Source organism: Xiphophorus couchianus, chromosome 9, assembly GCF_001444195.1.
Source record: "Xiphophorus couchianus chromosome 9, X_couchianus-1.0, whole genome shotgun sequence".
Taxonomy (NCBI): Eukaryota; Metazoa; Chordata; class Actinopteri; order Cyprinodontiformes; family Poeciliidae; genus Xiphophorus; species Xiphophorus couchianus.
The window spans coordinates 12,538,304-12,564,940 of record NC_040236.1 but is presented as its reverse complement, the minus strand read 5'-3'; the positions used below and the strand labels follow the sequence as shown (position 1 = coordinate 12,564,940).

General features: G+C 40.2%; 2 protein-coding genes across 3 annotated transcripts; one reads left to right on the top strand and one right to left on the bottom strand.

The window, feature by feature from the left end:
- The first annotated feature begins 552 nt into the window (after window positions 1-552).
- mydgf (myeloid-derived growth factor) lies at window positions 553-10,395 on the top strand. Its single transcript, XM_028027941.1, has 6 exons — window positions 553-782; window positions 2,027-2,077; window positions 2,171-2,232; window positions 3,773-3,854; window positions 5,920-5,992; window positions 8,056-10,395. Exons 1-6 carry the CDS (start codon window positions 648-650, stop codon window positions 8,133-8,135), a joined length of 483 nt encoding a protein of 160 aa, XP_027883742.1. The 5' UTR covers window positions 553-647; the 3' UTR covers window positions 8,136-10,395.
- On the bottom strand, window positions 4,463-25,645 carry LOC114151048 (uncharacterized). Of its 2 annotated transcripts, XM_028027940.1 has the most exons (4): window positions 23,931-25,645; window positions 15,754-16,795; window positions 10,125-10,264; window positions 4,463-5,673 (listed from the first exon to the last, which is right to left on the bottom strand). In XM_028027940.1, exons 1-2 carry the CDS (start codon window positions 24,966-24,968, stop codon window positions 15,911-15,913), a joined length of 1,923 nt encoding a protein of 640 aa, XP_027883741.1. In that variant the 5' UTR covers window positions 24,969-25,645; the 3' UTR covers window positions 4,463-5,673; window positions 10,125-10,264; window positions 15,754-15,910. The 2 variants fall into 2 exon arrangements, with proteins under 2 accessions (XP_027883741.1, XP_027883740.1); XM_028027939.1 differs by lacking the exon at window positions 4,463-5,673 and having other exon boundaries at window positions 9,397-10,264.
- Between the last annotated feature and the right edge of the window lie 992 nt (window positions 25,646-26,637).

The following is a 26,637-nucleotide window of genomic DNA, read 5'->3' as shown; positions in this document are numbered from 1 at the left end:
AAAACTGAATCATATGAATACTTTGTGACTGACATAAAAATCTTTTTAGAAAAATAAAAAAATACATATATTTAACATAAATATTAGAAATAAAAAAGGCAACAACAAAAAGAAAAGCAAACCACAAAAATCCTTGCAAAAATATTGAAGAAAAAAAGTAAACTTATTTCTGTATTTATTTGTAAAATGAAAATAAATTTAATATTAATTAATAACCTACCTTAACATTACTTAAGTACCAAAAAACACGTTGCCAGTAAACACAGATAACATAATAAGTATTATAAAATATAATATACGTATATTACAACTTTTAAAACAGGTGACTAACTATTAAATGGACATTGTATTAGTTGAAAAAGAGCGTCGCCGTGTGGTGACAAACAGGCCGCAGTGAGTGTGTCCATTTCTAATGGAACGAAGTTCCAAAATATGTGAAATAAAATTTAAACTAAGTGCTTTTTTTTTTTTCTTAAATTGTTTTTAAATATATTTTTTAGTGTTTCCCTTCAGATGTTTGGTGTTGCTGGCAGTGGTTCGCGGCGTGACGACGGCTCTGACGTCATTAACAGTCGACGGGACATACTCTTATTTGGATTGACTGATCGGAGTGTAACGCCATACATCAAAGAAGACCGAGCGAGAAAATGCAGCTCTTCGGTAAAATGTCTCTTCTGCTTCTGGGGCTTTCAGTGTCCCTGTGTGTCTCGGCTGAGCAGACAAAGGTAGTGGAGTTCAACGTCAAGCCGGGAGGAGTTGTGCATACTTTCTCTGAGAGAATCGTAAGTTGCTTTTCTTGTTTTCGTCGATTGAGCCCTCGTTTAAATTGAGTTGCTATAGATACAAAAGCCTGCCATTATTTTTAACCCGAGCGTTCCTTTATTCTTCATCTTTACAGGAAGTCATATTCACTATGTAGGTCTGTGCAGTTTACCGACATTGTTATCGATTTAAAACTGTAAAGAATTTTAAAAAAATACCATAACCCATTTTTAGCTTTAAAATATACATGCTGAATATGTCAAGTTTGGCATTTTTAACGACAAAAGCGGAAAAACTACATTCCATCGGTCAGTTGTAGTCGCTGAGTGATGACGACACAGCCTGTGAAACGCTGACACGTCTATGCTCATCTGCCACAAGGGCTTCATTGATTGGATAAGATTTTTTATTTTTTTAATAGCGCTGAACTGGTTTTCATGAGAAAAAGCCTAAAATTGTTGAATGTTTGATGTACAAGCATCAAAGAGTATTACATGGAATACCTAATAAAACATTTACATTTCTGTTTATAATTTTGCAAGTAAAATGGTTATTCATGTTGATTATTTGAAGCAATTTCCTCATATTTGGAAAAAGCTTCATCCTGGCAGTTACAGCACAATTGACACGAAGGAGATTATTTAATACTTTGTGTGCTTTTCCAATGAATTTCCGGTCAAACATTACATTACGAAATGTTTGATGGGGTGATTTTTATTGCAAACATTTTCGTTTCAAGAACCGGTATTTTAAAAGACTCTTCCTTTCCCCATTCCTTTTCAGGTTTCCATGTAATCCTAAAGTGATCTTGATCAGAAAATTTCTTTGGGCTTTCAAAAAGTATTTTAAGAAATATATTCAGACTTTTCAGCCTTGGAGGACTTATAAATAATTCAGAAGGAGAAAACATTTTAAACTCATAGAATGAACCCCTGGTGTTTCTTCATGTAACAATGAACTTGGACATTGTTACTAACACCCTGTAATAAAGTTACAAATGCTTCCCATTAATTAGGTTATCTATTAAAAACACCAAAGACTGAACGGTTTGAGTGACAGAAAATAATATCAGAGACTCTCTGACTCTTTTTAAACACGGCTTTCATTTAATATTAATCTGGTTTGAATTACTTTTTTTATGTTCTCAGTCAGTTGATAAATCTCATTCATTTGTTGTTAAATAAAAATAAATAAATGTATTATTAAAGGAAGTTGTTCAGACTTTGTACTAAGTGGCACTAAACCTCTTGCTGTCTTGTTTCAGAGCGAGTATGAATGCATCTTCACCTATGCTTCACAAGGAGGAACTAATGAGGTATGCGTTGTCTCAATCACTCGGACCCTAAAGTTTTATTGAATATTAATCCCAGCTGGCATGACAGTGAAATGTTGTTCTGCTTTAAAACAGCAATGGCTGATGAGTGTGGGCCTGAGCGAAGACGACCAGATGTTTTCTTGCTCCGTGTGGAGGTGAGACGGGCACAACTTGCAGACACTTCATCGATTTGCATTCAAAACATGTCTTCCCCTGAAACGAATGCTTTAGGTCCGTCCCGATAAGGAAGGCTCGTTCCCTTAATGTGACTGTGCGAACAGATGTGTGTCCTCCTCTCAATATGAGTAATACCTGCCCACTCACCATGCCAAACTGTCTGTGGTGGTTCCTCCTCTTCACTTGGCCGACCCCGTCCTCATCATGTCCCATCTGCGGCTCCTCTGAGTCACCTGATTGATTTATTTTTTTAGTCAGTTGTGACAGTTGCAGGAAAAAAAATCAACTAAAACCTCTAACAATGTCTTTTTGTTAGATTTAAATGTGTAAGATGATGAGAAAGGTTTTAATATCACACAAAGATAACCTGGAAATGTAGAAAAGCTTTAAATGGTTATTGTTAATGATTTATTAAGAAAAAACCTAATAACTGGTTGTGCACCTCCCTGCAGCAGCAACTGTCGTCAAGCAATACCCGGCAATTTTTCATTATTTGTTATATTTCGGCAACATAGGAGAAAATAGCTTGGGTATAACCCGTCTGACAACGTGAAGTATGCTGAAATATCATGTGAAAACAACTCATCATCGCCTAAATAACTTCAAGAATAGATGAGAAACAAAAAGTCGGGTTCAAAAGCCACTCTTAAAGCTTTCAGATCCACAGTCAGAGCCATTACTCACAAATGGAGAAAAGCTGCAGCTGTGGGGAATTTTACCAAGATTGACCAATCTTCCAAAAATTCTCCTAGAGTGCATTGACGACCCGTCCCAGAGGTCACTAACGGAACCCAGAACATCTGAAGCCCTAGAGGTCGCTTTAGTTAAAGTGATGATTCAAGAATAAGAAACAAAATGTCAAAAAAAAGAATTGAATTCCTTTAGGTTTCTTGTAATAAAAGATCCAGAGTGTCAGAAACACACCGTCACATGACGCTGTGCTGCAGCAGTGGCCGACATTCAGTTTGACATTACAGATGTAAAGTGTTTTTCCAATGAAAATCTTGAAATCTTTGGAAATTTTGATTGACACTCTTCTCGTCTAACCTTCCAAATATATTGCTATGAAAAAATCTTGAAAACGGCAAGGCTGTACAGTATGACAAATGTCAAATTAGCAATGAGAAAAAAAAAAACTGGTGTAATGCAGCAAGTCTCATATGAACGGCTCAAAACAAAATGAAAGGTACTGGAGTGGCCTCGTCAAAGTATGGACTTCACTGGCATTGAGACGCTGTACATTACCAATGTGGTTAGAATCAAACATTTCTGTGAAGAACAGAAGGTCAAAGCTCCTCCACAGTCAAACAAGAGTAACTCTGTTAAATCGGTTTACTGCTGTTTGACTGTATTTTTGTTACCTTTGATATAAAATGATGTTTGATCTGAAACATTAGAGTATGGTGGAAAGTAAAAAAAAAAAAGAAGAAAGGGATCTGTCAGGGAGCAGTGAATACTGAAGAGACTGTGTGTTGGGATCATTATTGTTTAAACATTTCTGTTTTTAATTTCTTTCAGGCCTCAGGGAAAATCATACCTGTTTTTCACCCAGTTCAAAGCTGAGCTGAAAGGAGCCAAAATTGAATATGCCAACGCTTTTGTAAGTATGAAACCAGGCTGTTAATTTCTTTCTTGCTTTTGTGGCTTTGTTTACATGAACCGATATTGTCAGCTGATTTTGTCCCAAGGCGCGACGGCCACCTCACCGGCTGAATACTGATGAGAGCCAAACGATAAGTTGATCAAGAATCAATAGTGGCATTAAGCCGCATGAAACTGGGGCATAAAAACCCCCTCCTGCATGATTTTATAGGACTGGCCTATGTTTGCCTTTAACTCTGCATCCTTTAGAGATAAAAATTGTATTTCTTGACAACCCGCTGCCACAAACCCTCTCAAGCCGAGGCAAACTAACGAACAGCATTAAAGAATTGCTGCTTGATGTTTCCATTCTGCCTCATACTCGCTGTCAGTAGAGAGATAAAAGCTTTTCATTACTCAGTATCTGCACAAATGTCAGAAAATCAAGGCGAATTCCTGTTGAACGTCTTTTTGCACAGCCGGCAAATAATGAACATTTCAGCATCAACACACATGTCAAACTCAAGGCTACTTTCATGTTCTGCAGCTTCATATTTCTTCTTCTAAGCAACACATTTGGTATCCGATGAGGGAGGGAATACAGATGTCACCATTGATGCTTTGATCTCGTTTTCTGTGACAAAATAGACATTTAATGGCAGAATTTGTCAACAAAACCATGACTTTCCTAGATCAGCATGAAATCATCTAACGTATAGCATTAGTGAAGGGATTTATTGTACATCTGAGTCACAAAGGCAGTCGTAATATTCATCCACCTCATCTCAATCTGTATGGAAAATTCTTTTATCATGTTCCAGCTCTGGATAAATGTCTACGGTTATTATTTGTTATCTAGTTGAAAGAACTGGGATTTCTTTTTTTAAAAAGTGCTTTATCATTGATTTATTCAGCATTTAATGGCATCTGTTCTTTTTTAAAATTTCCACATCATTACTTTATTTCTGAATTAAGCACCCAGACCGACTGAGAATATGCAGATAAATTCTTATAAAAAAACATTTCACTGCCCTCTGAAGCTTCTAAGATCAGGATTTTCCACTGTACCTGTGGTTCTTAACCTGGTCCTGGTTTAGATGACCAACACTGTCATAAACTTTCCAAAAATCTGGAAAAGTTCAGGAAAGTGTTGGGACATATCTGCTTGGAAGTCCTCCAAAGTCTCCACTAAGAAACTTCTTAAAGTAGGCAACAACAAAAAGAAGGGAAATGAATATCAGTTCTTCAGCTACATTTGGTAAATACGTTTTAGTCAGAGTGGAGGTTTGAATGCTAACATAGCATTTTCACACTATTAAGTTATTAGTAGTATTTCTTTTTTTAAAAATTGTGGCTAAATTGCGGGGGAATTTTTGGATTAATCTCATGTTTTTATCTGACTACCAGAATCTCTGCCAACAATCTAATCTTGTCACCTGATTTTAATTAGTTTTCTAAATATCTTTCTTCCTCTCATCCATTAAACCCATTATGAGCTCCACACCTCTGCATGTTTACAGCTTTCATCCTCTAATGATGGCCTCAGCACCATCCCAACTTTTTACAACTTAATGCAAGTCAGAAAGACAGATTTTTATTAGTTTTTGGAGTTCGCCTTGGAGTTCTATCTCTGCACGTAATGTTTTCAGTGGAAGGTTAATGTCTGGACGGTCACTTTGCAGCGGTCTGCCGTGTCTGATGCGGTCGTGGTCTGTGAGGCGATGCGAGGCACACCTTGACACGCCTCCTTTCCCCCAGCAAGGACATTCCTGACACTCGCGTCATTAGAAAGAGAGAGAGAGAGAACATGTTTCCTCCTCCTGCTCTGGCTGTGTGCCCTGCACGGAAAAGACAAACAGAGAAAATAACATCAGAGTGAGGGGACTGAAACAACATTGCAAACACAAATGCATCTCTTTGACCTTGATGCTGAATCGGAGTTCTTTCCTCTGTTTTTTTTTCTTTTTCTTCCTTCCTGTGCAAATGACATTGTTCTTTGTGCCGCCGCCTGTTATCTGTTTTTTTTTAATCTCTTGTTTTTGTTTTCCACCGTTTCCTCCTCGTCGTTGTGGATGCGTCTCCAGTCAGAAACAGCAGTGACAGGCCAGCGTGACGTACCTCTGAAGCCAGACGAATTTACCGTAGGAGAATCAACAGGTGAGGAATTGATTGTGTCTCAAAGTGTTCAATCAACTCCCTCTGCCTGTCACATCAGTCTCTTTCTCTGCCTCCACACACACACACACCCAGCCCTCCCATTATCACGTTGCAAGCTCCCTGCAGATTCCCCTGCGAAGCGTGCGCTCCAGCTGTGAGTGGGTTTTCACAGTTGTCCCCGTAGCATTATTTGTTGTTCTTCAGCTCCTGCAGAAATCCCCAACAGGGGCTTCAGTTCCAGCCTGTGATTAGCAGGATTTGACTAGTCACCCCGACTGGCAATTTACTTCAGCTGTCATTTTCAGCAGATTAGACGCTAAAGTACAGAGGCTTACAGGCTTCGAACTCAGCGCCGATGACAGACTTAAGGATAATCCCATCACTGAGAAACAGTGGGAGCGATGAATTCCAGGCATAGATTGCTTATCAGCATGTAGTACAGTATGTAAAGGGCTTTTTAATTACTACAGCCTTAAAGCTCCTGCTGCAACACATGAAGGCATGTTCAGGTTTCGGTAACCCAAACAGAGACACCTGTTGGAGAAAATAGTAACTACATGTAAAGATACACTGAAAGTATTGACTTATTTTAAACCTGTACGAACCATTTATTGTTTTCTTTCAGCTTTAAAATATTTATGTTTTTATTTTCTGGTTTTCATCAGAACAAATCTCTTTTCTTACACTGAATAATTTGTCCAAAACCAGACATTTTGCCTCAGTTGTTGGCCCTTAATTGTCTGTGTGACTCATTTATTTCTGCACTCTGAGTTTTCATTCTCCATCTAGTGGCAGCTGTAATTATAATGCTCTTTTGTTAGGAATTTTTTTTTCCTGAAAGCTAGTAATTTAATAATTTAGTTAACTGGTTCATTTTGGAGTGTATTCTATATTAATAGAGGCCATCTTTTTACCGTGAGAAAACATTTTGCAGCAGAATAACAAAACAAAAAATATACAAATAAATTATAGAAAGCAAAAAGGAACCTTAATTTATACAAATTGTTCTAACCTTAACATACAGCCATGATCTAATCACAATTTGTGTTTGAAAATGTATCACAATAATACGTATTGCCGAGCTTTACAGTTATCATGATTATAAATATTGTTAAAATGTGTTGAAATTATTGCTACAATGGTGTTATTAACTGCATTGTGTTGGGTTATGTAAACATTGATATTACTAAGACAAAACGACTTAACAGAATATTTTCTTTGCGTCATTCTGTTTATGACTATACTCTTTGCCTTCAAATTAAGACTTTATCACTGAGATTACCTGTATTCATAGATACAAAATAATATAGACACTGGAAAATGTTTACACTTTTTTATTTATGAAAAGGTAAGAAGAAATAATATTCCCATCAAATCAATTTTCTTGCAGTATCCAAAAATGTCTACTCATCCAAACATAATTAAATTAAATTAACTGCTTAAAATACTTTCTACTAATTATTGTATGAAGAATATATATATATATATATACATATATATATATATATATATATATATAATTATTTCTTTAAAAAAAATAAAATCCCAGTTAAACAGCCATAACTCAAAATATTGATATATGATGATATGTTAGTGCTTTGGTATTTATATTTTTTGTCATAAATATGTTTGCAAGATGACAGTTGCATCATGGGAGATTAAAAAGCAGATGCAAATAAAAGTCAGGTCTTCAAAAAAATACTTAAGATTTCTTGCAAAAAAAAAAAAATCGAGTTGTTAGATAAAAACCACCTCTAAATATTAAACAGCAGAAATAAAGCAAAAAAATAAATAAATCATAAGACGGATAAGAAGATAAAAATCAAGTTTGTACATTATCACAGACCTAATCTTGGTCTCATTTTTAAAATTTTATGTCTCACATTTTTCTCTGCAAAAACATTTCTCTTCTGAACCTCATCATAGCTTTGACATCTGATATTTAGCTGACTGTGGGAGTCACAGCTAAAGCAGATATTATTATATATACACCTACGTAAATCTAATGTTAAGTGATCTTACACAGACTCCAGCAGTAATCCACTCTCCTTTCTTAATTCCAGTGACCCAAAGAGATGGAAAGTTCAGCGCTCAGCTTTCCAAGCTGACCGTCATTGGACGGACGAGACATGACGAGCTGTGATTGGACAGAAGTCTCGCTCTGCTGTGACCAATCACAGCACCGCGGTGAACTGTGCTTCTGCTCGTTAGTATCAGTGGATTTCTTCCTGAGAAACGACCAAAACTGAAGCAGGATGAAGCTAATCTTGGTTTGAGGGGACACGGTGAACCAGTTGTAGTACATATCCAGCCTTTTTCACTCATTTTTTAGATTTGTTCTACAAAAGATGAAGGAACCTACTAATTATCCAGACTTTTCAGGATCAAAATTGGCCATAAGGTTACGTGCTTCTGTAGTTGTTTCTTAGTTTGTAATATAAAGAGATGCTGGTTTGATCCAGTGGGTGTGGGAATGCATATTTTGGTGTTGGGATGGGGTCTGTTCAGCTTAGATACATTTTAGATTAGCAGGAGATTTATGCATCTTGTGTAATCCTGAGAGGAGAGTGAGTAATCCCTGGTATTGTGAAGCAGCACACATCCAAACAAGTAGAAATTGCTCTGTCTCGCTGCGTTCTGCAATGCTGTTGAAAGAAGCACTTCAGTGTCTCCGTTTATCTACATCTGCTGCAGATAACTCAAAGCATCGCGTCTGATCCCTCCAAACGTCAGACAGGTTTTTTTTGTTTCCTGCCGTTTCTCTCTGGTGAAACTATACTACTTCAAAAAATACGTCACAAAAAAGAATCAAAATGCAATAGATTTTTTTTTATTAGGTTATGCAAACTATTGATCTGTTTGAGTTTATATATGAAATTTGCTGTGTGATGAGATTAGTAATAATGCTATACATTAAAACAAAATTATATAACATGACCTAATTGCTTAAACAGAAAATAATTTATCCTCACTGCTCTGACATGTATGACATCTTGATAGAATCAGTTATAATAATGTTTTTTAAGAAGTATAATAGCACATTCTTGTAGTTTTGAAACCAGAACTTTTTAAATCTTCAGCCAGCCCATCCCTAGTAAGATGTAGCGTCCTGAAAGGTCTGTAGGAAAAATATTTCATTTACTCTCTATTCCACTGACTAAGTGCTAAAAATTCAAATGTCTCAAAAATAAAAGCTTTTTTTACATAAATATTGAGAAAAGTATCTTTATCGCATCTTTCTTTGTTGTCCAACTCACTGACTGGAAGTAAATTCATTTAAAGATCCAAAAAGGGCCACAATTTCACTACCGGTACTTTATTAGTAGTGAAATTGTACTGTTATCGGCGTGTAGTACAGTATGTAAGGGGCTTTTTAATTACTACAGCCAAACTTAATTACTACAGTACAAACTCTTAGAACAGCTAGTTCTTAAATTTTGCCAAACAAACCCATTTATTTTTACAACAGATGGTGTGACTTCACAAGAATAACATCTGGAAGATATAGAGTATATTTAATGTAGGACTATAGATTTCCAAATGAAGCTGATATCACTTTATTTAAATGCCAGAAGTGTTGAAACAGCCCTTTTCCCACTGAGCTGAATAATAAAGAAACCTCAGCGTTGCTTTAACTTTTCTGGTAGTAATAATCCCCAACCAGATCAAACTTTTGTAGTCGAATGCTATAAAAGCAGTTGGGGGGGGGGAGAAAAATCTAGAAATTGAAGTCTGGAACATTAGTGCAGATGTTTAACTCAAAAGTAATAAAATGTAAAGCATGCACAGACATTTGGAGGTTTCTAGATGAGGAATAAAAATGCCAGCACTCTCTCCCTCTCGAACCTCTGGCTTTCATCTCTCGGTGCCACATGTGGGGATCAGTGAGAATATTGCGCAGGTTTCAGAAGTGCTTCATTATCACATGCCCCTCATCTCCTTCTCTCCCCTTCTTCTTCTTCTCTGCTCTCCCCTTTCTGCTCTCCCCTTTCTCTGTTATGCTTGCGGCCTCTTTATCTTATCGGCATTGATCCAAAGCCTCAAACAGCACAAGTGTCCAAGGATTGAATTCAGATTGGAGGATTTCTCTGATTTGACTCTGCTCTTGGATTAGCTGGGATAGGCGGCGTACCTTCGGTGTCTTTCATCTGGTGTCGAGGCAATCCCCCGGAGTGGAGGAAACGCCGGGTCCCTTTGTCGCCATCCAGGCTCTCTTTCTCTCTCAGTGGGGGTCAGCACAGGAAAAGATCACACCTGGACCTCGACCTGGCTCTGAGAAAAAAAACACAACATGCGTTATTAATTTTGTACATGCGTCCTTTCTTTTTCTGCCTGTTGATTGCTACGAATCATGATGAAACTTGATGGGTGTTTGAATAAAGACACGTTGTCACCTCGGTGGAGATAACTCTTGTGTTTTTGTCGGGTTACATCAGTCGTGGTCTGATTGAAGCTGCCGTAGCCTTGTCAGAAGGGTAAACATGAAAAGAGAGGAGGAATTTGATTGCCTGTGTCGAGGCGTTAAATATTCCGAGCGCTGTCAGGGCCGGGCCTCGGCGAGGATTGCGTTTTTATGTCCCATCTTATCTGCCCAATAGCCGTAATTTTTAGAAGCGCCACTAATGCATTCCTAATTTGGACCAGTTTAGGGAAGCAGCCAGTGTCGGAGCCTCCAAATGAGACTTATGAGACCCTTTCTGCTAGAGTAATGAAAAATTAGCCTTAAAATGTATTCCGTAAGCGTAGTCAATTAACGTATATTGTGCTCAAATAAATGTTTCTCAGAGATAGAGAGCCTCTATTGTTTCCCCGTAATTTCTGTTGGGAGGAAGAGGCTTTGCTGGGAGGATCTATTAAATCCAGAGGCACATATGGGAATGTATGGACTGCTGATCTTTGTGGGCTTACTGAGATAGAAAGTCAGGAGGGATTTATCTATCATTATGTTAAATCCAGAGAAAATCTAGATCGTCTGCAAACCGGTGTCTGCTTGCTTGATGCAAAAACTCTCCATTCAGGAGTGTTTTTAAGCCTGAAAATTGCTGCTTTTCACCTGCTGAAAACTCCCTGGAACAGCGAGGCGTTAATGATTTCCTGACATGCTGTGCAGAACTGACCCGCACTTTCGCAGCAAAGCAGAACCTGTGATTTCTGCAGTTTGACGGCCAAATTCTGGCCCGTTTCTGTTGAGCTGTTTGTTCTTTTGAGTTGTAAATCTCTTGCTTCTCAACAGCTCTTTGTTTGCCCATCAGCTCTCTCCGTCTGCAGGGCCCAGAGCTGCCTCGATTCTGTCATCCAGATCCTGAGCACATATCAGCACCTCAGCGTACTGTCTGACACCAGCAGAAAAAGTTCCTTACATCACAGGAAAAACTATCAGGAGGAACATGAAGGATGTTTTGGAGCAGAGGTGTATTACACAGAGCTCCTGCACAGCTTGTTGGAAGTACAAGTTACAAATAAAAGACAAATGTTGTTATTGTTCTAGTTAGATCTTGGCTAAAAGAATGGGCTATGCGAACGCAGACTTTATATATTCCCATGCAAAAGTATTCATACCCCTTCGTGCTACGTTTGTGCACTTGTTTTATTAGGACTTTATGTGGTTGACCAACACAACCACATAAATCTCAAGTGATGCAAATGGTATACATTTGATTGAGTGCAACCGATTGCCTTTACAAGTTCTCCAACTGTGAAGGTCTCGGGTTTTAAGAAAGAAGAGTTTAAAGCATGGTTAGGGTCAATAAAACAATAGCCCATCTAAAGAGTGGGACCTAAAAGAAATCCTGTTTTATGTTTGGCTCAAGCAACGCAAAGGACACAGCAGACATGTGGAGGAAGATGCTGAGGTCAGATGAAGCCAACATTGAACATTTTAGCCTAAATGCAAAATATAATATGTGAAAGAAAAAAAAAAACAATTCACTTCACTCTGTGGAAAGCATCCCCACTGTGACCTGGTATCAGATGAACACTGTACTGATGAAACACAATGCTGGGTGCATCACTTCAGCAGGGACATGGAAGCCATGAAGACGGATGGAACTTGAGACGGATCGGTGTTGGTTCCTAAACGCCTTGTGAAAGTCCAGACCTAATTCAACTGAAATCTGAAGGCTTGAAAACTGATGTTTATTGTCTGTATTCACCAACTTTGACTGAGCTAGAGGTGTTTTGCAGAGAAGAATTAGCAAAATGCCTGTGACTTGATGTGTAAAACTGGTAGATTCACATCCCCAAAGATTTGCATCTGGGAAGATTGAAAATTGATGAAGACTTTGCAAATTTGTATTTTGGAAACCATGTATTATTTTCCTCCCACACAATTATTTGTTAGAATGTGTTCATTTATAAACTGACGTTTGTGGTTATAAGCTGACAAAATGTGAAAAACAGTTTGAATACTTTCCAAAATACTGTATTGTATTTAGTTTTAGAGATTTTCAGGAAACTTTAATCATCCCTGCTTAACATTTATAACAGTATTTGGATCTTTGGAATGAATTACATGCACAGCTAGTGGTCTTTGATGTGATCTGTTATGTATTTATTCTGTTTGTAGAAGTTAAAAAAAGAGAGAAAAACATCACTTTCAGCGTTTAACAGACTCAGAGCTAGGAGCAAATGGTTTAGATCAAAGCATATTTATTTGTCTGGATGGCTTAGTAAAAGTCCAGACCAAAGTTCAATTGATAATCTGGCAAGACTTCAGATTTTGGTATCTAGACGTGCAAAGCTGTTAGAGACATGCCTCAAAAGACTGGTAAATAAAAAAAAATTGTAATTTTTCTTTCCACTTTACAATTACATGCTCTCTTGTCTATTACATTAAATCCCCACGTAATACATGGAGATCTTTGGTTTTAAAATGACAAAATTCTTCTTCAAAAAGAAGAAAATCTTTTACAAGACACTGTAGCGAGTCACGTATGTCATTAATTTAGCAAATATTAGACTACAATGTTGCAGATTTTAACTGACAAACTTTATTCAATAAAAATTCATATAACTGGTTTAATTTCATGAGTTGCAGGTTAGTTACTTAATCAACTTTAGATATTGTCTTATAATTACTTAAATCTATTTAAGTCATTCGAATCAGTTTATTTATACAGCACCAATTCACAAAAAATGCCACTTCAATTCACTATATACAGTAGATTCATTATACAGAAACATAGTCAATTCATTTCATTCAAAGTGAGTTACATCCATTCTAAATAAATCCAAGTGTAAAATAATTCACTGATATATAGTTCAAAATAAATCTGTCCAATTTCATATGGCTTAACAAGCATGTGGCGACAGTGGACAGTTAATTACATCAAGTCATTAGCTTTGCAGCAATCTATCCTACTCTAAATGTTTTTTTTTTTTTTTTTTTTTTTTTTGTAATTCTTTTACAGTGCAGCAGTAATTCAGTCCAGTTGGCCTGATTGCGAATCAGTGATCCTGGCACCATCTGATGTAAGGCAATGTCTCCTTCAGTATGCGTGTTTGTGAGAGGCAAAAAAAAAAAACGATCATTCTTTTTCCTTCAGAGACTCATGTGGTAATTTGTTCTGTGTTTAATCAAGACTTGTAAAAGAAAGATTTTGCATTCAGGGTGCATGCAGAATTTTAAAGGATTTACATAGAAATCTGAGAAGTCTAATTTACTCGAGTCGGTCTCACATCCTGGTTCTGGAAAATCTGACAGCTAATCCCTATCTGAAAATAGTTTCACATAAAAGCATGGCTCACTCATTCCAGAAACTCTGTTTAAACCCGATAATGCCCATGACTTGTGAAATGTCCCGGGCGTTAGAAGAACTGATACTGATATGGGAATGAGTGTCGCAGTCAGGCAGCATAAATATAATGAGATTAACCGCTGATTCTGATCGTTTCATTGAATTTGTTCACAATGGAATAAATTGCAAACTAGCAGCAGCTTTATTCTGTTCAAAAAGGTCGGCACAAAGAGAAAAGGATCCAATAAAGCAGCATTTATGTCCTAAATGAAACAGCTATTGATTTCCTGTGTTGTATTTATGTAATCAATCTGGCTGGCATTCCTCTCCAACACACCAGCTCCTTATTTCTTTCCTGTTGCATCCCCTTGACATTTAGAGGGGAACAGATGGAGACGGAGGCCAGGTGGGTCGAGCCAGAGGCAGCAAAGGAGATGGGATTTTTGTAACACCGTGGGGCCGGGTGAAGGGTACAACGAATGGCCAGCTGCCCCCTGTCTCCCTTGACATGCACCCCAATGCTGGCCTGAACTTTTCCTCTGTGGCCTTGCCAAGCGTCTCCTTTTATGAGAGCCTTTCTTGCCTCTAGATGCACTACAGATCCCTGACCTTGCCTCTCCTGTGTGCGTTCTCACACCGCCGAGCCAAAGTAGCTTGAGCCGCGCCGACTTCTCATCATAGCATCACGACTCCTGACAGCAATTACCGACCACAGGCGATGCTGATATATAAGAGTGACTATGCTGGGATGCATTGGGGTGAGGTGCAATAAAGTAATCACCTCTATCTTTGTCTCGCCATTCTGAGGTAATTGCAGTTTCCTTCAGATTTCTGGCTAATAATGCCTTCCCCTCTGCCCTTTAGCTGTGCAGTCCGTGGGAGTTTGCAGAGCCGGGGTGCAAATTGAACATCTGCACAAAGGCTCTTGTTACCTGAGCGGTAAGCCGGCCAGATGTCATTACGGCCCCATGCATGCACCCAGGAGATTTGAGAGCAGGGAGGGAAAAGGGTAGAACCAGCACCGCAAAAACACAAACTCTTACCAAGTATTCCTGGTCTAGTTTCAAGTGCAAATATCTCAGTACATTTGAAATAAGCCAAAACTAACTTACAAGTAACTTTTCAGCAAGAAACATGAGCTTGTTTTGGGTCAATAATTACTTTAATATAGATTTTTTTTTTAAAAAGTGGCTGGTTTCCCATATTTTAACTTATGGGGAAAATGTCTTGTTCCCTCTGTCAAATTATTTCACCTATAGCTTTTTCATCAACATTAAAAATATATATTGCTGACATAAAACAAGCTCCTATTTCTTGCTGAAAAGTTATTTCTAAGTTAATTTTAATTTATTTCAGAAACTAGACCAAAAATACTTTGCAACATTTTGTGTTTTTGCAGTCTAGTTCTGCCCTTTTTACTTCATGTTATAAAATCTCTTGGCAGGAAGTAGGAGCTTGTTCCTATTTCCTGCCAAGTATTAAGAACTTCATCAGTTCTTAATACATTAAGAACTTCATCAGTTCTTAATGTATTAAGAACTTCATCGGTTCTTAATCAGTTGTTACTTCTAAGTTAGTTTTGTCTTATTTCAAGAGTTCTAGGATATTTGAACTAAAATCTAGACCAAAAATACTTGATAAGATTTTGTGTTTCTGCAGTCAAGTTCTGCCCTTTGTGCTTCATGTAAACAAATTTCCTGTCAGGAAATAGGAGCTTGTTTTAAGTCAATAATTCCTTAGTAATTGACTGAAAACAAAGCACTAATTAGTGTCCTATATTATATTTTATAATATGGGAAAATTTCTTGTTCAATTGGCAGATTATTTCACTTATAACTAGTCCTTTTTCATCGATATTAAGGTATTATTGACTTAAAACAAGCTCCCATTTCTTGCTGAAAAGTTACTACTAAGTTAGTTTGTCTTTTTTCCAAGTATCCTAAGATATTTGCTCTAGAAACTAGACCACATATACTTGATAAGATTTTGTTTTTGCAGTGATGCACTTGTTCTGGACTTACTCACCCTGAGTTGCGTCTGCATCCCGTTGCCCTGGAAACTTGATCTCGGCTGAAGTTGGCGAGCCGTAAGCTGCCTTAAATCACTTCCCACTCCTGCAGACATGTGGCTGATGCTGTTTGTGCCTCTGTTCGATCGGCCGCCCCCCTCCTGCTGCATTGTCTCACACGGTGGTTGAGAGCAGCCTTCTTTTCTCAGGGTATGGAGGAGCTTTGCGGGGCTCTTTCACTTTCTTTGTGGGCTCAGAGAGTCTGTGGTGCGGGTACGGTGGGGGCTTGCGGGCCCTGCGGCCCTGTCCTGTGGGTGGTTTGGCTGCGCAGGCGTTCGAGGGTCCCGCTGAGGCCGCTCGCCGCTCTTTGTCGTGCAGGGGCAAACTTTTGGTTTCAAAGTTGGTGGGTGGGCAGCTGGCAGACTGAGGGTGAGATAGCAACGGTGAAAATGGACCAGCAGATGGGAGATCGCTTTGTGGGGTCCGGAGTGACCCGACTTTGGTCTCGATGATGACAGAAGGGCTGAGAGCAGGGGGGGGATAAGACTTTGGAGACAGAGGGGAGGAAGGCTGTGATCCAGGGCTGCTGGGGAAATGGAGGTTCACCGTTAGTGGAGACAGCCCGGGAGTGGGAGGCCGAGCAGGGAGGCTTCTTTTAGGAGACAGAACGTGATCCTGGGAGGTCGGGTTTCTGGGTGGAGGGAGGCTGTTTGTGCTCACCCGAGACAACGTTTTTCTAGGGGATTGCCCACAAGTTAATTGAACAGTCCGACTCTTTTCTGACAGAAAGCCCGCGGTAATGGAGCGCAGCTGCCCGTTCTGCGAAGGCTGACTTCTGCTGTGATCCTCTCTGCTGGCGGTTCTGTAGGAGTCTGCAGTTCCTGGCTGGTTTTCAGTTCCCGGAGCCCTCTGCTGGGCGCTGCGTACCGTCACTTCACTGGAGCTGGAGCCTGAGCTGTAGCTGCTGTCGCTGGGAGGCTGAGCTTCTCCTCTAGGCCTCTGCTGCTCCTCATCATCCAGATCAATGGAGGAGGTTAGATAGTCAATCTGCTGCACGACCTAGAAAACACACAGAATGATTTATAAATAAAAACACAAATTATCCGCGACACTCTCCCAGAGGGAATAATTATGTGTTGCAAGCAGATTTTGTTGCTGTACTGTAAAGTTCCCAAAGTCGATATGTTTTGAAAAATCAGATAGCATTTATAGCTGGTTTCTATTAAAGAATGGGTAGGTAAATTAAATTATAAAATCATGCACATTTTTAAATATGTGTAGCTGCAGATCGTCCCTTTTGAATTAGAAGAAATTGCTTTTGGATTCCTACTTAAGTTCGGGTCATCACATCAAATCACACCGCTTACTGCTATTGGCTTATTTTTGCCATAATTGTTACAAAGAATAAAAACAATTAACATAAAGCAGAAGGACTTTTGTAGTTGTAGGTGGGATATTTTCAGATTTTGTCACATTGCAAGCACAGACCTCAGTGGATCTTATCTTATGTGACTAAACACCATAAAGTGTATAAATTGGTGTGTAACTGCAGAGTGAAAGGAAACGGTACTAAAATTGCCCTGCACATAATAGTCAACAAAATATGGTCATGTTTTGTGTTCAGTACACCCGAGTCAAGACGAAAAGCACCTTATAGCATAATGTAGCCACTACTATGTTTCAACAGAACACAGTTTTGCTACCTAAAAAGTCGAATTTTGTTCCCTTCTGAATGAAAAACCTTCTTCCACATGCTTTCTGTGTTCAATACATGACTTTAGACAAACACTAAGCAGGACTTCTTTCCAGCTATATGTCAATTCATTATCTGGCCTGAAAGTTCAGATGGACAGTCATGTTTTGGACAGTGATTGCTGAATACAAATTAAGGCCAGGGGTGGACCATTAAAAGTTTTATTAGGTTATCTTGTGGTGTGATAAAAAATAAAAGTGATGATAAAAACCTATTCATTACTTCTATTTTTAGCTAAGTGTATAAGTGTGATTGCATGGCACATCTGTTACAGCCCCATGAATATAAAAACTACTCTTGAAAAACATTCCCATTTCAAATACGCTCCTCGAGGACACCAGTCACATAAAGAATGATTTGTATCACTAAAGTGCACACAGTAACTGCATTTAATCATGTTTCCAAATTTATTGATATTTATTGTATGGAACAAGCAGAGGAGAAAATAATACAAATAATTCTGACAATGCTGCCAGTTTTGGGTTTTTAATTGTGATTTATTGTGACAATGATCATAAAAATGGATGGAGGTTTGCAGTCGTGACATAAAAACATTCAAAGAGTTTTCACACTTTTGCAAGATATTGTATTATCTTATATTATTATATTGGTTTTATATGCTGCACTGACACTTTTTCCACATATTTCAAGTAGCATCAGTGGGAATATCAAACTTCTCAGTTTTGGGGTTTGGGAACTCTTTTCAGACGCTAGTTGATCTCTCTTTGCATACGTTAAAGCCAAAAATTGCAACAGAAAAAAACTAAAAACTAAATATTTTATTGCATCTTCATAAACTAAAGATGAAGAGTGGCTTAGCAAATCTGAGGCAAACATATACCTTGCAGGTTCCCGGTTGTACATCATCAGCTCTGTTTTTTTAGCCAGACTGCAGAGGACCAGGAACAGGCTTCTCACTGTGTGCAGCGATTGACCTCAGGAACTTACCAGCTGTTTTTACTAAAACAGAGGGGATCACTGTTAATTGTTCTGGCTCGTCTGACACGTTCATAGATCAACACTGCTGTATCCGTCACGCCACAATTTAAAGTTAACCAAATAAGACCATTTTCAGAGTTGTTTTCAGGAGTAGACACCACATAACTTGGATCATAAAATCCAAATCTGGACATAAACATTTCACATTTTTAACCTTTTCAGAAAAAGAAAAAAAATACGTTCATCATTCAGCTCTGCATTGTACTGATGGGCCATGTCTTACAGTTTATCTTGAGTTTGAATTGTGTTGAGGAGGTGGTGGATGCATAAGGTTTAGTCACAGATTAATCACAACCCCGTATTGGTGCTTTGATTTGTTTTTTTTTTTTTTTTTTGCAAAAGCCACTTAGAGGAGTAGTGGGTGAGCAGCTGATTCATGTGGACAGAAAATGGAGATTTTTCTGCCCTCCCTCGTATCAAATAGGTCTATATATTTCTGTGCCTTTAATATAAGGTGGAGGAGTTGCAAAGGTACTGTGATTCAGGAGAACTAATATTTAGGAAGTTAGGAAGAGCTGCTGTATAGAGGAGAAGTAGTAGAAACATAATAAATAAACATGCTGCTTGGGGGGGGGTCCCTTAATTACAGGAAGCAGTGAGGCAGATGTTCACATGCCCTGACTGAAAGTCCACCTTTGTTCGGTGTGATTAATGTTTAATACACCTCACTGCTTTTACATCTGAAGATCCATTTTGCTCCCCTAGATAAAAAGCTTTTAAAAAGATTTCAAATCAGGACGTCTGAGCTCAAAGGTTTCAACAATTTAACCTTCAGCTTTCATTACCAAACTGACAGGCTTTTATTAATTGATGCAACAATCTGCATTTAAATCTGACTCTGTCTTGCTTCAGTTTGGACCATTTATTTGTTCTTTTCTTGTTAATTGAATGATTCTAGAAGAAAGACACACTAAGGACCCAGAATGAGGAGTAGTACCAGTCAATAAGACGATGACATTACAATCCCACAGGCGAAATGAACATATAGTCAATGAACAAAAGCTGGTCCTGGTGGGCAGAGAAAGTTCATCCCACGATGGCCTGAAACTGAAAACAGCAAGCAGCGTTTGTTCAGCAGATCTCAGTGATCTGGTTTAAGTGTGCAGAGTTAAAGGATCGCTTAGGTGCTGAGATGCCAGTCTGGGTTAAGATTTTAAAACAAACACAGATGGTTTCACTTGTACATGTTAGCAGAAGCTGCTGAGGACTGTTGATTGTTGCCTATTTCACTGGGATGACGTTTGCAACAGCCTGAGGGGACAAAATGAAGATCTACTATAAGTTACATTTTAGAAGTCCTAAGAAAAGCTTTTGAGAAAAGTTCACTTTTTCACACCATCTTCTGTTTGCTACAGTTTCAAGCAGCTTCCAGATTTCTAAGAGAGCTTCAAGGTCATTGGTTTTAAAAAAGCACATAATTTCCTCCCTGCAGACTTAAGAGAAATTTAGTGGCTAATTACCCTAATATGCATTTCATTTTACTGTGAATGAATGATTTAATGCACAGAAAAAAATGCAAGAATATATCAATTCCACGCAGCGTGGCACCAGCCTTGAGTCAAACCTCACCTTCCATTTTTTCTTTACTTAACCAGACATTTAATTGTCATCAGCATAGCAGGGAAATGGAATGTCAAATTATTGACAAAATTAAACCTAATTGGGGAAAATGAAAAGAGAAATTTACGAGACCAAGAATGAACCCCTGAAGTACGCCACAACATTGAGGCACTTAAGGTTATTTAAGATCTAAACCTTCTTTTTGTCAACAAAGTGCTGCTGTCGATAAATCAGCCATGTAAAAGGTAACAGGTCACTTTGTTTTGTTTTGTTTTCTACATGTTTCAGTCAGTTGGAAAACTGGAAACATGTGCAATTTACACCATTTTAAGTTTAACTTCATCAAATTAATTAAACCCTTCCCTTCTTACAGATAGCACATCATGTATTTAAAATTTAAAAAAACGCCTCAAATCAAAACTCACATAGTCAGAGATCAAACTCCGGATCAAACTCTGGACCATTTTCAGAGAATTCATCAGGAGATTTCTTCCAGATTGAGTCAATGTTTGATAACATATAGAAATAATTACAGCCCTGAAGCTTCTTCAAGGTTAAAGAAATAATAAAAGTTACGGCGAACACTTCTGGAGGCCTTCCTCTCGTCTTTATTTTTCACACTGCAAAGACGTTAAAATCAGCCAAGACAGAATGAGAGTACTATTACAGTGGTGTGAAGGCTAAATTTAGTCAGCCCTCCCATCTAATGCTTCTTACCCAGATAGTAAAAAGCCTGCTCCTTAATGTATCCAAAAAAAAAAAGACACACATGTCCAAATGCAAAATGGGTGCAAAGAATAAGTATATGCTCTGCAGACGTGCACTAATAAAAGCTCAACACAAAGACACACGAACACCCCGATACACAGGCAGCTGTGTGATGACAGAGGCTGGAGAGATTGGAGAAAATTACGCTGGGGAAAATGTTTGACCCAGCTCACCACCTGCTCTGTGTGCACAGATAAATCCTCTGCTCATGCCGGATGAGTTTTGTCCTCTGTGTTCAACAACATCCTTGCTGATGTCAAAGGATGACCTGATTTGTTTGCCTGATTTTTTTATTTTTTATTTTCTGTTAAAGCTGCGGCAGGTTTTGAGTGAAGCCTTTCATTTTGCTTTGAAGTGGTGCATGTAGGATATGCACATGCAATGACTCTGGGCAGGTACTGCTTGTTAATGTCAGAAATCGGAGGAGATAAAAGGGCTGCTTTTCATCTGCTGCTTTCGAGGACGTTTGTTAAAAAAAACAAAGTCTTTGACCCCTCAGGTCTACACACATGCTCCGCTTTTAGAGCTGAGAGATGTTTATTGTTGAGCTCCGTCATTAAAGTTTCACTCCGCTCTTCGAGCTTGACGCGGTTCTTTCTTCTCTTCAGGTTCTGAGTCATGGTGCAGCTCTTTTCTTTTTTTTTGTCTTTACACCTGACTGAAACACATCAGCAGACTATCGCCGTCAGACTGACGTTCGATCCAAATTTTCCTCTAATTTGCTTTGAGCAAAGATGCTGATCATGTTGCAACCACACACTCCTATGTATGTTTGGGAATTTTATGCCCAGTGACAACAGAAAATAGTGAAATGGAAGAAAATTACATGTTTTATTTTTGTAATTAAAAATGTGAATCCCCCTGAGTCAAACTTTGCAGACGCTGTTCTGCTGAAAGTTTTTTGGGCTTCGTCTCTTCCAGGTTTGCTCATCCATAGACTGAAATTAATTACAACTTTTCTTTGCCAAATATTTTAAACTTACATTGACAGTTGAGTGCATTTGAACATCAAAGCACAGCCACATATTCCTAATTGAATTTAGTGATTGGGCTTTGACTAGACCACTTAAACCATCCCATTGAGGCTTAGACTTTCAGGACGTTTCCAAGTTTCCTGGAAGAAAACCTCTAACAGGTTTCCTTCCAGGATTGTTTTGCATTTATCCCTATCCATCCTCATTATCACCGTCTCTTCAGCAGGAAGGCATCCCCACATCATGATGCTGCCACCAACATGTTTCACTGTGTTCAGGCTGAAGTGTAAGTGTTGTTTTTTTGCCACATGCCACATGTACAATTTTGCATGCAGAGCTGAAAGTTCAGCTTCCAAGTCTAGTCATTGAGAGCTACCCTCCTGTAACATTATGATTCACGTCTTCTCCAACACACCTGAATCAAATGAATGGCTCCTCATCAGGCCCCTGCAGAGCTGAACGACTGCTGATGAAGGAATTCAGATGTTAGATTCACGTGTTGCAGCAGAAATGTGTCTAAAAGTTGAGTTAAGGTGGCTCTAGAGGAGTGGAGTTTCTGACTTAATCCAAACTTTAAATCAGACTTCTAATGACTTTCTAGCAACAATGGTTTTGTTCTTCCCACTTTGCCATAAAGGCACAGTTATTAATTGTCCTCCCCAGATCCTCCCACTGGTTTATCATCTATAGTGATAAATTTCTTATCATTATAAGAATTTTGATTTATTGCTGTTGTGACAAATTACAATTAATGATGTTTAAACCTCCCCATATCTGTCCATATTTTCAGGATTGTTAGTTTTACTAATTTCTCCACTGTTTGTTCAACGAGAGTTTGAGTAAATATCAAAAAGTTGAAAACATTTGTGCAGTGCAGTGAGACAAATCGGACTTCTTTATGTGACTGGTGTCCTAAAGAAGCGTATTACAAATGGGAATGCTTTTCAAGAGCAGTATTTGTGTTTGTGGGGCCATGATTGTTGTGTCATGGAGACACGGCCATGCTGTTAAAAGAAGTAGTAAATAGTTCACTTTTATTGCTCTCACAATAGCGCCACAAAAAACCTTGATCATTCTCGCATCATCTTCCTTCCAGCTTACAAGTCGGTGTTGGTCTGTCACATAAAACTCCAATAAAATGAATGTTTTTCAAGATTGTGGTTGTGATGTGAGATAGTAAAAGCAGTGTGATTACTTTTCCATGCCAGTAAATGATCTCTGTCCTTGCCTCACTCCATTTCGTTTTCACATTAGTGCTTACTGCTTAATGCAACAAACATAAATAGCCTGCACTACTTCCACAGTGACTTACTCTCTTTTCATTTGCCACCTCTGTTTATACATGCAGCCTTATCAATCGCTTTTTTCGCCTTTCTTGCTGTATTCTATATAAACTTTCATCACAGGAATATTAATTCTGTCACGGAGAAGTCTTTAAAGTCACAATGATGAAGTTACTACCTCTGGGGCTTGGCTGTGACCTCGCTGATCGGACGCCAAGAGGAAAGATTTGCATGTCACTTTTACTGGACGAGGCACGGATATTCAGACATAAATGGATTATAAAAGAGCGCCAGCCACCGTCCAGCTGTGCCTGGAGCAGCAGCTGTCCATGAGAGGGAAAAGTGGTGGAAAAGAGAGGATGCTAGAGTCAAGGCTTTTTACTAATGTCACCCTGCATCGTCTGAACATCCTCTGAATGCATCTGGCAAATGGGCCATAACTACCATCTCATCCACCTTTATGAAAGCGCACGCCCGACTTGAGCACAAAGTGCCAGACTCTAGAGTGTCTGGGGAATAGAAAGGAGAGCCTGAGAAACAACAACATGTTTTGGGTCCATGCATCCCTGCTGCAGATGCTTTTCTGCTTGTTTAATTCTGCTGAGAAAGTGCATTTGTGGTCTGCCTTGTTATCTCTAAATGCCCTCAAGGTTTTGTTGGGGTTTTTTCTGCAAAATCTCAAACATTTTCTGCATGAGGAAAATGTCTAAATTAATGAGAGAGGATGCAGTAAGGCCCTGATTTGTTTATGTTCCCACCCTTCAGCCTTGGAAAGAAAAGAGACAAATCTGCAGCTCTCATGGCAAAGTTTCAGACACATGATACATAAATCAACAAACAACTGTGTCTGTGTGTACCTCTTTGATTTCCTGCTGGATGTCCCTGAGGGAAGTGAGGACCTGCTCCAGGTTGTCCACCACCCGTTTGATCTGGTTTCGGACCACCTTTCTGCTGCAGCCGGCTCCGTTCCTCTGTGGCTCCTGCTCTCTGTTTGGTCTGTGCGGTACCCACGTCTGGTTCTGACCCAGGATCGCAATCTGCTCCGAGTTCGGCCGGGGCCTTCTGGGGCCTCTCAGGGTGGCGGTGCAGCCCAGGGCTCCAGGAGGGGTCTGGCTGGAGAAGATGAGCCCGTTGAGGGCCGTCAGGTCCCTCTGACTCTGAGAACTCCTGCCGTGTTTGTTGACGCAGCTGAAGCTGGAGCTGAACCCGCGCTCCCTCTCGATCAGCTGCTGAGTGCCTGAGCTCAGCCAGCTGGAGGAGTGGACGTCTCTCTGGCGGTAGGTGGTGTGACTGGTGTAGTCCCACATCTTCCCCTCGCTGTCTTCCATGCACACCACGACAGGCACATTGCAGTCGGGCTTCTCAGCCAGCAGCACAGGTACAGGAGTGGGATGGGGCCCCACCAGAGGCCCGTATTTCCTCACCGAGGGGCTGCTTGTGTATCCCACGTTTTGGCTCTGCGGCGGCGAGGAGCAGCTGTCGGCCAGTCCTTTCTCTGGGCTCAGTTGAGAGTTGGTGCTGGGCTCCACCTCCAGCTCTTTAGTCTTGCTCCACCTGGCAGGACCGTCCTCTCTCTGGTTCCCCACGCTGCCTGGCAGGATGTGATGCCCCCTCAGCACCACTGGCAGCATCCCTATGCCATTACACCGGAGCTCCCCCTTCTTGGCTCGGCTGGAGAAGAAACCGATCCCCTTGGCCCTCTCCAACGGGGTCAGGGTGCTGCGGCCCTCCGAGCTGGACCTGTACGCCCCATTGAGCCCCAGGTCGCCGCCGCTGCTGCTGCTGTGGTGAGCCTTCAGGCTGTTGCGCAGCCATGGGATGAAGTGGGGGGCATGAGCCTTGAAACCCCTCTGCTCCCCAGGCGTGATGGCGGTGGCCCGGCTGTCAGAGAACATGCTGACAGACGGTGACCTTCTTCCATGGATCTCTTCCTGCTTTGGCCATCAGCATCTGCTCTCCCTTTGCTATTTCCTCAGTTTTCAAAACTTTGTTTCCTCCTGTGCTGTTTTCCCTCCTCAGCTCAAGTCCCACCCTCTGCCTCTGCTCCTGCCAAAGCCTGGTTCTGATTTTATCACCCTGCCTCTTTCTCTCCCCTCCCCTCCGATTCTGCTTCTCCACCCACCCGTCTCGCTCTCCGTTGTGGTGCTCCTGGAGCCCCTCTCCCCCCCTCTCTCTGGGCCTGTCTCAGAGAAACCAGGAGGCCCCCTCTCCCTCTCTCTCTTCGTCTTTCCCCTCCGCCTGCCTGCGTCTCACTGGCTCTGTAGCAGCAGAGGCTTGCTGTCTCTACATCGTTCTCTCTCTCTCTCTCCTCACCCCCTCCCTCACTGCACTGCGCTGCCTCCTATCCTCGCTCTTTCTTCCTCCCACTCCCTTTCTCTCTCTGCCTCCTCCCTCGCCATCCCTGCCTCCTCTCTGTTCTTATCACAGAACCCCTTATCACCCTTTTGCAACTCTCTTTTCTTTCCCTCTCCTCCGTGTCACTGTTGTTTTTTTTGCACTCAGCCCCACCTTCCAATTTACCAGAGAAAGCAGCTGAAGTTCTCTCTGTTCAATCAAGGCGGCAGTATTATTAATCCCCCCACCCTGTTAGAAAGTGCGTAACCATGTGACTCTTCTCATCTGATTACTCCTTTCCCCAGCTCAGCCCATTACAATTAAATACTGCTTACAGAGGGATGGGGGGGGGGGGGGGGGATAGCAGCAGGAAGGGATGAAGCACATAATTGTGACCTGTAAGATGAGGGATCAGCGCCAGCCTGACAGAAGAAGAAGGAACTGCCCCTCCGCAAACAGCAGCCTGCCTGTGGGACGGCTCTCTCCCAGCTTATAATAACTGTCAGCAAATAGTGTCACATTACCTCCCTGTTGTTTTCCCCTGTTTTCCATTTCCAACTTCGATTTGTTCTAATTAAACAGAGGCAGCTGCTATTTACTGGACTCCTGCTCAATATTCTTTTTTTTTTTGGTTGTCTGAATCAAATTTCTTGTGTCTGACAAGCTCAAATATCCCTCCTGAGGAGCTTTTTCCACTCAGCTGCTGCTGCATTGGTGGGAACCTCCCTCTCTGGCAGCATCTTAAATGAAAAACACCAGCAGAGACACACAAAAGCCCTGACAGTTTGCTGTCACTCAGCACTGAGACGCTCAAAGCATCTGCCATGCTGGTAGTCACACAGCAGTGTGCTGCTGAGGTAGCGCCCTGTTAAAATGTGACTTCATCTCCTGACATGCAACACATAGGAATACTGTACATACTCTGTGTAATCTGTCTGCATGTTGACAGATTGCTGTCAGTCTGTAGTGACCATTACGATGGATTAAAAAAAAAAAAAAAGCATTAAAAAGTGAAAGCAGTGGAGCAGCTGCTGTTAATCCTTCTGAACTCTTCCACGGCACACGGCCAAAATACTGTGGCTGGTCTGGCATGGATGTCAACAGACTATGCTAATCCCTCCTTCTACCTACAATATTCCACCTTCTGTTAGTTGAATGTAGTTTTCTTGTGTTGTTACTTGTTACAAGCAAATTTTATAAACGTAAATATAAGTTATATATTGTAGCTTT